Source organism: Bactrocera neohumeralis, chromosome 3 (genome assembly GCF_024586455.1).
Source record: "Bactrocera neohumeralis isolate Rockhampton chromosome 3, APGP_CSIRO_Bneo_wtdbg2-racon-allhic-juicebox.fasta_v2, whole genome shotgun sequence".
Lineage (NCBI taxonomy): Eukaryota > Metazoa > Arthropoda > Insecta > Diptera > Tephritidae > Bactrocera > Bactrocera neohumeralis.
In genome coordinates, this window is record NC_065920.1 from 9,457,100 (window position 1) to 9,469,867 (window position 12,768).

The following is a 12,768-nucleotide window of genomic DNA, read 5'->3' on the forward strand; positions in this document are numbered from 1 at the left end:
ATAGCATCTTCTGATAGGAGGATTACTTTTGCGCTTTTTTTTTTGTATAATGAGGGAGCGCACTGTGTGGCAACAAATATTCAATATCTCCCTTCATTATTTTTTAAAAGTTGTACTGAGCAAACAGCAATAAAACCGGAACACTTATCACAAGTATTTATTAGAAAATTTGATGAGAAACCCCAAAAAATGGTTGGGAAATCTAGTTTAGGTTACTTTAAGATTGAGAAAAGAGTTCTGTTGTAGATTTTCTGAAAGAGCTTATGCTAGAAGCAAAACTCTCTTTAATCTCCCTAGCTATTCATATAAATAAGATATCAATTAGATCTCTACCCGAAAAAAGTAGGACTTGGCTTCGTAAAGCTAAATTGAACCAAAAATTGCATTGATTAACTCAAACTCAGGTTAGAGCTCTGAGAGTTTGAGGCTCTGAAAACAGTTCTCAAAATTTTAACTGCAAAGGATTGAGACTGTGCTAAAGAGTTTAGGGTTTAATACCGCGGTATTTTTTTATTTAATAACGGTACGGTTGTATTATTGTGCTCCCTTAAGTAGTAGTGGACTCTAGCATTTCTTCGTTGGCTGTTGATTTTTTGGAAAGCTTTTTTCATAGCGGTCCGGCATTCGGGCGTAAAAATTTGACCGCTCAAATCGAGTATTTTTATCATTTAATAAGGTTCCTTTCTGAAAAATGTAAAATGTAGTACCCAACTATACAAGGTACTGAGGCTCACTGAGTTAGTAACTGTGAACTATGTGCACTAAATCACGTCGCCAGAACATGGTTGGGGGAAAAACTTCTTTCAATTTTTACGTCTATCCAATTTATATTTAATTATAACAAACAATTCTCTTGCCAAATGTTTAAATCGGCTAATTGCTGTTGTCAGTGGCATGTTGTTGCTTATCTTTTCGAAACAACAACCCACAAGTGTTAAGCGATAAGCTGCGTTAATTTTGTTAATTTCACTATAAAAGCAATGAGAAAATCGTTAGAAAGTACAGTCTTCCAAACTACGCCACTTTGATAACATGAAAGCAATCAATATATTCGCTTTAAGCCTACTGGGGCTGGCAGCCTACACACAGAGCGCCCCCAACGCTGAAACAGCCAATGAGGTCCAGATAGTGGTTGGTGAGTCAATACGCATTAGTGTTGTTTTTGTTGCAAGAAAAATGTAAATTTTATACCTATCGTAATTCTGCACCACAGATCCTTATTTACGCTTGCAGCCATCGGATGATCGCAGCGCTAACGGCAGTCGAATCACAGTTGCCATACCCATGCATCAAAAATTCTTCTTGAGTCCTGTAAAGGTGTGTGAGATCTTGAATTAGCAATAATGCTTAACAATAACAACACATATTTACAGTTAAATTGGTATGAAGCCAATTATTATTGCAGTTTGGCCAACTTGAAATTGGTGTCGTTCAATTCGCCAACCATAGAAGCCGAATTGAAGGGTTTTCTAAGTTTCTACGGTGAGCCTAAGCGTTTCTTGTACGCTCCCAGCTTGGTGTTCTTCAATTTTAATCTATATTTTATATGCAGGTTTGAGTAACAAATACTACTGGACCGCTGGCAATCGTTTTACTACACAAAAGAACTGGGTGTGGGGCTTGAATGGCTACAATTTCAACATCAATCACTGGGCCGACACTGAACCACGTAACGCTACCGACAGTAACAATTGTTTGGCTGCGGTGCTTAAGCGCGAACTATGGTATACATATGATTGCAATACTGAAATGGATTTTGTGTGCCAGAAATAATGGAACCCTTTTGAATTTTACAAATATATTTCACCTTAAACCTGTAAAATCTATTAGAAATGCCAATTAGAGTGTTAATAATAAAGCAAGGATTATTCGTATCCAACATAAATAAAAACAGATTGTGTTACTTATTCGAATTCCTTCCAGTGTCTTATAGCCTATTTGAAATCTACCGCAAATAATGAGATTGAGCGGAATCGTCATTTTCGCTTCAGCTTCAGAGTGTCCAGAATTCACGTCTTTTCGAAGTTTCATTAAAAGTTAGTTAGTTAGACACTCAAACTCAAGTTGTCTTATAATTATACATTATTTGTTCTTTACCTCTCATAAGTTGCCTTCCTCTCTCTCATCTTCTTTTCGTTGCTATTATTCTCAACATTCACCAATTCATAACCAAACTTTGGGTTTCATTGCTTTTTTTCTATTTTTTTTCTTATTCTTTTTACGCGCATATTGTGTGCAGAAATAGTTCAAAGCTAACCTAAAAAATCGATCAAGAAAACCCTGCTCCTGCTGTCTTTATATAAATTAAGCGAATGTTAAGAGAAAGATCCACCAATTATTCCTTATTTACTACTTTATTACTTACTCCTGATACAGATTTATTATTTCTAAATGTAGTGCGGTCCCCACGGTATGATACAATGAAGAAGGTTTCGATAATGAGGCCGCAGACTCTGTTAAAACTCGCGCAGGCATCCTAAAGGATAACTACTTCTCAGGGACCTAGCAACTGAACTCCATCTGGTATCGCAAAGAACCAAAGCGGGCCTACGCGTGGTTTATTAACCTTTCAGATTAACCTTACCTATATACGATATAATACGAACCTAACCAAAAAAAAACCGTTGTAGGAAACACTTCTGCTCTGTATTGAAATAAATTGAAGAAATGTTTCGATCTAGTAAAAAACGTATGCGTTATAAAAAGTTTGAGCTCCACGATTTATTTACTCCATAAATTTTCTCCATCAAAATACTGAAATTAGGTTTATGAGTTCTAGAAAGGAATATTCCCGCCAGATACATTAAAATTTGAAAAGATCTTTGATCTGGCCCTAGATCTGTTCCCAGATCTCAAAAGAATGATTTCTGGAAAGAAATTTTCGTCTAATAAAGAGTTCATCGCTGAAACTGAGGATCCAAATAGGCAAATGATAAATCGTACTACAAAAATGGTATCGAAGAGTTGGAGGGTCCCTAATATGTTGAATATTAAAACAAATTTTTTCAAAAAAATAGTATGACCTCTTATTTTATGGTTCATCTTAATATAATTCGAATGAAACCTTGGTAAAAACGTCCATCATTGCTAGACTTGTGGGCCAAAGATCTCCATGTTTCCCGAAAGAAACTGTCCTTAATCTAATATCTACTCTAAAAATGGACCAAAAATTTACATACATCAGCCATTCTTACTATATTAAGCTTTTCAGGGTATAACTATGAAGCTATGCAGGCAACAAGAAGCTCACGGCTTCCTTTTGAAACTTTGTGTAGTCCTTGTGGACCCTTGAGTACTAGTATTTAGGCTGCTCATGCATGAAAAGCATACAGGCAACTTATGCCAGTAGTTCAAAGGTACACCAAACAATGCTAGTTTTATGTCCAGACGGAACTTCAAACGACCAGTTTACTTTTTTTGACAAGAAACTTTTTTATTATGATCGAATAAATTCTACTTTTAATTTGCTTTTACACCATTACCAATTGGTATTTCAATTGCGTTTATTTGTAACTCAATTTTTCAAGCATACAAAATTTATAGCCCTCTCACAATAATCATCGTCCCATTGCAAACTATTTGCAAATAGTTTGAGGCAATGTTGTTGGTTTTTGTAATTATCCGGTTGACCCTTTGCCCAATAGGTATAACCAAGTTTCGGTCCATCAAGACCCCAACGCCAGGTTTTCATATCGCCCAATTGATTGCCAGCTGTCCAGAAGGGAAGTTTTCTCAACTCTACAGAAACAAAAATGTAGTACTTCGAAAAAAAAATACAATTACAGAGCTAACGGTATTTAGTAAGAAAACTTTCGAACTCCTTTCTGATTGCTTCGGAGTCCAAAACGATGAGTTTCCAATTTCTCTCGAGGCAGTAACCAATTGCGCCAAACCAATTCAGCTGAAATTTGTAGACATATGTATCGAAATTTGTATATATATATATGGTATACTATATATAATATTATATTCTTGACTTTTCTTACCTTCTCGGTAGCTAAGTGAAATTTCGGATGATTATAAGCATTTGGAGCCTCCGCTAAAAGAATTCATAAAACTTATATTATTTAAAATAATATGATTGTATTGAGCAATTCGGAATTTAAAGGACTTATGCCGATTTCGTTGTCCTTACTTTATATAGAGAGAAAGACGTTACTCGTCGAAAGATCGATGCTGAGTGACAACTTTGCGCTCTTTAAGAGAGTTATTTATACAAGCCCCGCCATATTAGAGCCCTTCGTTGGTTCCGAGCAGGTCTAGCCAAAAAAGTCTGGACACTCAAGGTGATAAAGGTTACAAAGTCAACATCTCCATAGTTATAGGAGTTTGAACTGGTCACTGTCCACTCGGAAGTAGAGTAATGAGATCTCCAGCCTCTTACTTTTCAAGATCAAGCTCAAAAACCTTGCATCCCTTAACTATAACCACCCAGTTGAATTTGTGAAAATGGAAATAAAAGCTGAAGTAGGTTGTTGATAGGTTCCAACTACAGACATTGTTCCGGCTTCACAAAGAACTGTCTTAATCAGTCCAAGTTTGATTCTCTTTCAGGGAAATCAGCCAGAGATCCTAACATTATTTTCGCTCTATTTGAAAGCTCCTTCCATATGGTATAGACTATTTAGAGGCGCTTTTCTCAACTGTGGAACATAATGAAACGGGTTCCACGACTCAAAAATGTCTAAAATGTTTTTAGTCATGTCTTGAATGTGGGCAACAGATCATTTTATCAACGGTATTTTTGGGTGAGCCGCAGAAAGTTATTTTTTTCGAATAGATAAAGTTCTCTCAAATCTCGAAATAATATTTAGAAATATATTACATAACAACTTGAACTTACTTGTAGTTGTAGTTGTACTCGTAGTTGTTCTTCTGGTTGTACTTGGGATTGGAGTTGTACTTGTAGTTGTACTTGTACTTATACTTGTACTTGGACTTGGACTTGTATATCTGGAATTGTTGCTCACCGGTGGACCAATTAGTTTCGCCATCAACTGGTTACTTCCGATAGCCAAGAATAGTACTGTGAACAGCACAAGCTTCGTTGATTGCAACATTTTTGCGAAGTGATTTCAAACTAATACTCCACTGCAAACAGCTCCCTTTTATATGGCTGAATTTGTGCAAATTCTTTCGTTTCATCTTTTATTTGGTCTGAGATATTTTTTTAATTAGAGCATAGCTTGTTCATTGCGTTTAAACGAAGATAACGCTGATTCGGGACTTTTTACTTTATTTTGTTTGTGAACTTAATTGAAATTGGCTTTATATTTATATCGTATATTTAGATGGTTTTGATAATCCCGAGCACTTTTAAGTCACTTTCCAAAGTCAAAGGTTCATTGTTTGCTCATTGTTTGAATCTCTATGTGGACAGGGCTAAACTTGAAGCCCGACAGTGTCTGTTATGAGCTGTGTGGAAATTTCTACTGCGTCCTACTAAAAGCTGAGAATCACTGCCACTGCTTTCATTTTATGTACAACAATATTTTCTTTGGTGTTGAAACGAAACTGGTTTACTTTAAAATAGTGCCGATATCACCTATTTACAAACCGTCAAAAAAGGACGTAAACGGACAATGATAAGATTACATGAATTATAAGATTGCTTGAAATTAGTCGAGCAATTGCTGGGATATAATGGGTTGTCAAAAAAGTCTTGCGGTATTTTTATTGAATTTTTTTTTCTATTGAAATTGAAATGAATTTTTGATTACTCATGCCCAGCTCTTGACCGATGCTACGGCTGCTACTATGCCGGTCTCTTTCGAGCAATTCAGCGATTTTATCGCAATTTTCGACGACAGGCCTTCCGGAGCGTGGCGCATCTTCGGCCACCTCTACACCAGAACGAAAACGTTAAAACCATCGTTGTGCAGTGGAAATGGAAACTGTATCGGGTCCATAAACTGCACAAATTTTATTGGCGGCTTGAGATGCATTTTTGCCTTTATCGTACTAGTACTGTAAAATATGCCGTATTTTCTCTTTATTTTGCTCCATGTTTGCGACGCTATAACTCACGAACGACTTAAAAGAAACGACAATCAATCAAACGCGTGTTAGCGCGTGAAATGAGCTTTCCAAAAAGGTATAGCATGACCCGATTCGACGAATAAAACTAGAACTACCCGCTTTCAGCGCCAACTAGCGCAAATACCGCAAGACTTTTTTGACAACCTATTATGATCTAATCTATAATTGAGCTTAACAAGCGAAACCATCATACTGTGGAATAGATGTGGAACACTTTTGGTTTGAGGTGGAGGGAAACATTTCTCAAAGCGAATAGACTCACACTAACCATAGGCTAGCTGAAAGTTCCACTTCTGAAATACATTTATCGGAAACTGATAAGCTCCGCATTCGAATATGGAGAAGTACGAGGTACGAACTTTCGCAGTCTACATGTATTCGTTGTTTCTTAATTATGCTGACAAGGTCGTCCATTTTGAACGATTAGTTAAGTTTTGATAACTGTTTTGCTTGGAGACGTTTTGGTTCGTCTTCGATTTTTGTGATTGCGATTGCTCACTTGCGACCAAAAATATGTAGCTTCGCGTTAACACTGCTTAGAAGATTTTAGACTCAGAGGGTCATGTGGCTATGACGTGAAAACCAAAGCTCAGTCATCCAAATGAAATTTGCCGCATGAGCCGAAGACCCAAAAAGTACCAAGTTTGGTCGAATGTGAAGGGTTTGCTAACAATTTCGATTTCAGGGGTGTCGTGCATCATGAATTCTTGCCAAAAAGTTGGACGATCAATACAGGATATTACCAGCAAGTTATACGCAAGTTGAGAGAAGCAATCTGCTAGGAACGCCCCGATTGACGAAAGAACAAAAATTGGCTTTTTCACCATTATAACACCCCTGCTCTCGCATCGTTTCTTATGCCCGAATATTTGGCCAATAACAACACATTAATTAATGGTGCCGAAGTCACCGTATTCGCTAGATCTGACCATGTGACCTTTTTTTTGTGCACAAAACTGAAGAGGCCCATGAAAGGGCGACGCTTAGCTACAAATAAGGATACAAAAACTTTATCGATGGAGGAGCTAAACAAGATCACAAAAAATATTTGTTAAGTGCTTTAAAGATTGGAAGAAGTGCTGGCATAAGTACATAATAATTGAAAATTTTAGTTAACCCTAACTTTGCAAAAGGCGCGAACGTCGGATTGTTGGTTTGTGAATTATATCATTTTGAGTGAGGCATAAAATATTGATTTCTGAAGGGAAAAAATACAGTTGAAGCAAAAACTTGATTTAAAGGCGAGCTTTCCAACACTGCCCCTTGGAAATAAACCACCGAAGGCGCTGAACGCTGTGGACGCCCAAAATAGGTTGTCACCGAAGAAAACATGAAAAAAGTCCACAAACTAATTTTGGATGACCGTAAAGTGAAGTTGTTCGAGATAGTAGGCACCCTACAGATATTAACTGAATGTGTGCATCATATCATTCACGAATATTTGAGTGTGAGAAAGCTCTCTCTGTGCATAGTGGGTGCCGCGCAAGCTCCCTTTTGACCAAAAACTGCGACGAGTTGGTGATTTGGAGCAGTGTTTGGAGATGTTCAAGCATAAAAACCCGAGTTGTTGCGCATTAATATGTGACATGGCTCCATCATTCCATGATACGACAGTTATTCGAGTGGATTACACACGTTGGACATGGTCCAAAGCGTAGAAAAACCGAATAGTCGGCTGGCAAAATTATGGCGTGTGCTTTTTGGAATACGTATGGAATAATTTTTATTGACTACCTTTAAAAAGGAAGGACCAGCAACAGCGACTATTACATAGCGTTACTGGACCATTTGAAGTACGACATCGCCGAAAAATTGTCGCATTTAAAGAAAAATAAAATGCTGTTTCACTAAGATCTCAAAGAATACTCGTTGGAGAGAAATTTTCGTCGAATGAAGAGGTGATCGCCGAAACTGCGGCTTTAATCAGTGTATCACCCTTGAAGGAAACTATGTTGAATTATTATTTTTTTTTTCAAAATCTCGAAAATTCCCGTTATTTTTTGAACACTCCATGACAAGGCAGAAAGCCATCAACTGACTTGCAGCGATCAGAGAGATAATGTAAATGTTGCTGATAAAGTATAAGCTCTTGTTGTACTCTGAACCGGGTATATTAAGTTTGTCACGAAGTTTGTAACACATAGAAAACGAAAAATTTGCAGACCTTATAAAAAATATATATACATGGTCGTCGTGACGAGCTGAGTCGATTTTGCCATGTTCGTCTATCTGGCTGTCCATCTGTATATGGTATATACGAACGAGTCTCTCAGTTTTTGAAATATCGATCTGAAACTTTTCCCATGCTCTTTTATCCTTGATAAGTTTCTCATTTGTTGGGACTGCCCATATCGGACCACTATAGCATATAGGAATCAAGTTCGTGTAAAGGAAACTTTTTTATTTGACGAGATATCTTCACAAAATTTGCCGCGGTAAATTTTCCGAAACATCAGTACAATTTCAGAAAAAATTTTTTGATTGGAACCCTATAACATATAGCTGCCATACAAACCGAACGAATAAAATAAATACCTTGGTTACAAACTATTTTGTTTTTTTGCAGGGTATTCTAGCTTCGGTGCAACCGAAGGTAACGCTTTTTCTTGTTTTTTGTTTTTAATTTCTGTCAACTTCATTGGCTCTCCGAGCACCTCTCTACTTCTATTACGAACGGCGCTAGCGACTGATTCCGCTTTAGAAGGCGTCTAGTGACATAACCCTACGCGGAGCTCATCTAACTCTTAAGCAGCTGTCTTTCTAGCGTTCCTCTACGAGTATTAAGCTAATTGCCTACAAAATTACAGTTATTTGAGTGTGGTATTACCGAACTCTATTGACAGCCAAGAAATTTACAAGTCAAATTTGGCAATAGTAAAGACTCTCTTTCCGCTATTGACTATCGCGTGATAGCGTATGTGTGTGTGTGTAGAGAAGTAGCTGTCGGCGACATCATTTGCAGAAACGCACTGTGGCAAAAGTTTTCTCATTCAATGCTGTGCTGCCGACTTCGTTTTCTATGCTTATGTGTGTGTGTATGTGACAATTTAGCAGTGGAAAATCGTTTTGCCGCAATTGCTTGTCGCAATGCTTTTCACTTAAGTTACGCACACAAACACACACACATGTGCATGCAATCAGGCGAAAAATGCCGCATTTTATTTGCGAAACTTTTATTCAATATATTTATGTATGTATTTGTAATTGTGTTTGCTGTAGTTGTTGTTGTTGTTGCGGCTGCTTTTCTTCTTCTTGTTGTCATTGCACGCCAATGTTGTAATTGAATTTCGTTTAGTCGCCACACACACACACACAAATGTATGCCATATGGCGGCATGTCACTCACATATGCTTTCGCTCGCTTATCCCTCGAAGTAGAGTGAAGTGTGTGTGTGTGTGTTTTGCTGTAGCAAATCTTTGCAATTGGAAAAGAAATCTTAAAGTAGTTGGCAACGCGACGTGCCCATATGTTTTCGCCGGCCGGTGGAAATGCATAAAGTTTGCGTTGTTTGTTGTTGTTATAGTTGTGCTTGCTTTGAACTTCGCATGCGTTGATGCCACTTGTAAGTGGAAAGGCGTTCTTTGGCAATAAATCTGCGCGCCAACCAACGGGGTGTGGTGAATTTTTTTCAGTATCTCCAGCGCCTCAGCCGATTGGGGTTAAGTGTTTTGCACTGCACACACATACACAAACCATATGCAGTACAAGTTAAGAAAAAACAACGACAACTTAACTTAGATAGCACTTTCACTAAGTTTTTCTAGTGAAGTTTCTCGCATCTCTTTGCTGCTTCTCTTACCTCAATGCATTTTTGTTTTCTCCTTTTTGTTTTTGATTCTTTTCATGTTATCTGCGTCGTCTGCGGTCGTTCTACATCGTTGAATTGTTGTCATTGGCATATGCAATGCGCGCCAAATGCAATCGAGCATTAAATTGGCAGCGCACAGGGCAGGGCGTATGAGTAACCAAAGAAAGAAGAACAAAACATTTTCGTCGCGTTCTCTACTTATCTCTCACCAGCTCTCTATTGCTTTTTTTGTTGGTTTAATCGCAAAAAATCGTTCTGCCGACAGTTCAATTTGCAGATTAGTTAGCGGAACTGAGTGGCGGTTTCATTATGGTTAATATGATGGGAAGAGTCTTCTCTTTTGTTTGTTGAGAGAGCCAATGATCTCGTGCCTGAAGTTGGCAATAATGCCTATTTATGGGCTACTGAATACATGACAGTTGGAATCCCGCACAAATAAACTAAGAATCCCGCAGAAATAAATGTGACGCTTACCGCAAGTTAGAACATAATTAAGGAACTCTGGGGTAATACATTAATACCAACTATTTATCTACTTAGACCTTTTGTTAATTTTTAGTGACTTTACATTTAGCAACATTATTTACATTAAGTCAATAACCCTACTCGCGATCAATTACCATTTTGTTTACATTTAGCGAAGACATCAACCATTTCTGATGAGATCAATGAATGACCCCTTTGTTTACGTTTAGCGAGGTCAACAATCATTTTTGTAGTCAATGACCTACGATGAGATCTATGACCTACGATGAGATCAATCACCCCTTTGTTTGTAATTAGTGAAGTCAACCACCATTTCTGACGTTAATGACTTTTCGTGAGATCAGTGACACCTTAGTTTACATTTAGCAATATTATTCACATTAGATCAACCACCCTTTTCGAGATCAATGTGCCTTTTGTTTTACTTTTAGCGAAGTCAACAACCAATTTTAAGGTTATTGACATTTAGAGGAGTCAATGAACTCTTTTTCACAATTAGCGAGGTCAACAACCATTTTTGAGCTCAGTGTCCTTTGGTAAGGTCAATCCGAGACGCCAGCGCATGTATTATCAGAATGCGATGCTATGGCTAGCAGAAGGCTGACGCATCTAGGAGTCAAACAGTCGAAGTTAAGTCACATTAAATTCACTAAACCCTCAAGCCTATGTAGATTTTCTAAAGGCTTTAAAAACAATTTGAAATCATTGAGTATTATAGGTCTGGGATCGAGGTTCAAATCCTCTTTATCTACTTGTCTAAGGATTATTGAGGCTTGGGTAAAGTTTCTGAGCTTTCTCACACGTTTTTCTTTTGGCTCACTAATTTAGCTCAAATGCTTTATACCTCTAAACTGTATAGTGGCTGCCAATTTGTTCTTTCCATTCTCTTGAGGACAGCAAAATTACAATTTTCTTTTCTTTCGCATTCTTCTGGAGCTCGCAGTTTCATTGGATTCACCTTATAGATATGGGTTTTTCAAAAGTAGCGAGTTTTCATCCGAAATTTGCTCAGGGTTTTCATTGAGGTCACGTGTTAATATCAAGTGCCCTCTAGTTTAATTCCAGCAGTTCGGAGAACACTTAGAACCCTTACGGCTTTGCCATCGAACACTACCAACTCTTCCTTATACATTACTATGCGTCTAATGCAAATTTTTGTGAGGTTCATATGCTCTCGTACTCAAAACATAATAAACATAGGTTTTCTTAAGTAGCAGATCGGAAAAGCAAGGATATTCTCAATAATAACGCAATACAATAAATTAGACTAAAAAATCGTTATGGTCAATTTAGTCTCAAAAGGTCAATATAGATGCTTTGCATAGCAAATAGTTCAGTATTTGACCCCACTGCCAATTTATGCAGATACTGGCTTCTTTTGCTGTCATTCTGCTATCCGAAGCGCTCATCCTTATACACCAATTATATAAGTATGTATGTTTATATTGAACTCCATGGAAGCAGCTGCGTGAAATGAGAATGAATGAGCCATTGTGCTCGCATCATTTATTGTCCGAAAAGTCGTCTCGATTGATGGCAGACAAAATGTGCAATTTGGGAAAATAAAATAAATATAAAATTGAAAAACTTGAACAATGAAGAAATTCAACTTTGATACTTGGAGGAAGAAGCATTTTTTTTGATATGGATGGGTAACAGCTGTTGAAGTCAAGTATAAGTATGTAAAAGGATGTAAAATAAATCAAAGCAATAAAGGGCAAAAGGTTTGAAACCAAATTTTTATAAAAGCAGGTAAATCATAAAATTCACGTTCTCATATACTCTTCACACTTTCACTACAGTCTTTCTTTGGTCTGCTCTCAATTTGTAAATACTCTAGCATGAAGAGGAGAGAAAAAATTCGGCTCTAAGTCGTACTTGCTCTTTAATAAATTTATCTATATTCCACTCGATTTTTTCTCAACTTGTTTCATGTTATTTCTTTCGATTTTCTGCTCCTTAAAAATTTCCTCTAATTTTTTATCTCTACTAAAAAATGTTCACACAAATGTTCAGTGCAAAGGTACCTCAAATACCATACTTTTTCTCTGACTACCATAAGGTTTATCCATGCTTTTCTCTGAGCTGGAAATAATATCTGTAAAATAGTCTTCTAATAATAATATACTGATACAGAAGGTTTTATACAATGTAAAAATAAGAAATCCAAAAACTTCGTTATTTGAATTTTTCACATAAAATTTGAGGTTATGTGAAAAAAGTTTTTATATAAAATTTTTTTTTCTATAGGACTGTTAGTTTTGCTGGAAATCTAGATAAACCATTTTTAACCCTAAAAAAAAATTAAGTTACAACCCTCCTCTTCCTTTTTCCGACCTCAAATTGCCTTTAAATTAGTTTTCCCTTAATGTTTGTTATTTAAAAATCATAGTTGGATGAAAGCCATCGGAAAGGAAAGATCTTTCAATACAAA

At 37.0% G+C, this 12,768-nt stretch overlaps 2 protein-coding genes across 2 annotated transcripts; one reads left to right on the top strand and one right to left on the bottom strand.

The window, feature by feature from the left end:
* Positions 1-1,018: 1,018 nt before the first annotated feature.
* Positions 1,019-1,874, top strand: LOC126754011 (perlucin-like). Its single transcript, XM_050465841.1, has 4 exons — positions 1,019-1,135; positions 1,214-1,317; positions 1,374-1,482; positions 1,553-1,874. Exons 1-4 carry the CDS (start codon positions 1,033-1,035, stop codon positions 1,771-1,773), a joined length of 537 nt encoding a protein of 178 aa, XP_050321798.1. The 5' UTR covers positions 1,019-1,032; the 3' UTR covers positions 1,774-1,874.
* Positions 1,875-3,514: 1,640 nt separating this feature from the next.
* On the bottom strand, positions 3,515-5,060 carry LOC126754010 (galactose-specific lectin nattectin-like). Its single transcript, XM_050465840.1, has 4 exons — positions 4,844-5,060; positions 3,987-4,039; positions 3,793-3,901; positions 3,515-3,738 (listed from the first exon to the last, which is right to left on the bottom strand). The coding sequence occupies exons 1-4, from the start codon at positions 5,058-5,060 to the stop codon at positions 3,515-3,517; spliced, it is 603 nt and encodes a 200-aa protein (XP_050321797.1).
* Positions 5,061-12,768: the final 7,708 nt, after the last annotated feature.

Excerpts from the sequence above, each read along its gene's own strand:
- LOC126754010 (XM_050465840.1), bottom strand. The coding sequence starts at position 5,060 with ATGTTGCAATCAACGAAGCTTGTGCTGTTCACAGTACTATTCTTGGCT. Across the intron at positions 4,040-4,843 it reads GAGTACAACTACAACTACAA|CGGAGGCTCCAAATGCTTAT; the intron begins GTAAGTTCAAGT and ends GAATTCTTTTAG. Across the intron at positions 3,739-3,792 it reads AAGTTTTCTTACTAAATACC|AGTTGAGAAAACTTCCCTTC; the intron begins GTTAGCTCTGTA and ends TTGTTTCTGTAG.
- LOC126754011 (XM_050465841.1), top strand. The coding sequence starts at position 1,033 with ATGAAAGCAATCAATATATTCGCTTTAAGCCTACTGGGGCTGGCAGCC. Across the intron at positions 1,136-1,213 it reads TGAGGTCCAGATAGTGGTTG|ATCCTTATTTACGCTTGCAG; the intron begins GTGAGTCAATAC and ends TCTGCACCACAG. Across the intron at positions 1,318-1,373 it reads TCTTCTTGAGTCCTGTAAAG|TTAAATTGGTATGAAGCCAA; the intron begins GTGTGTGAGATC and ends ACATATTTACAG.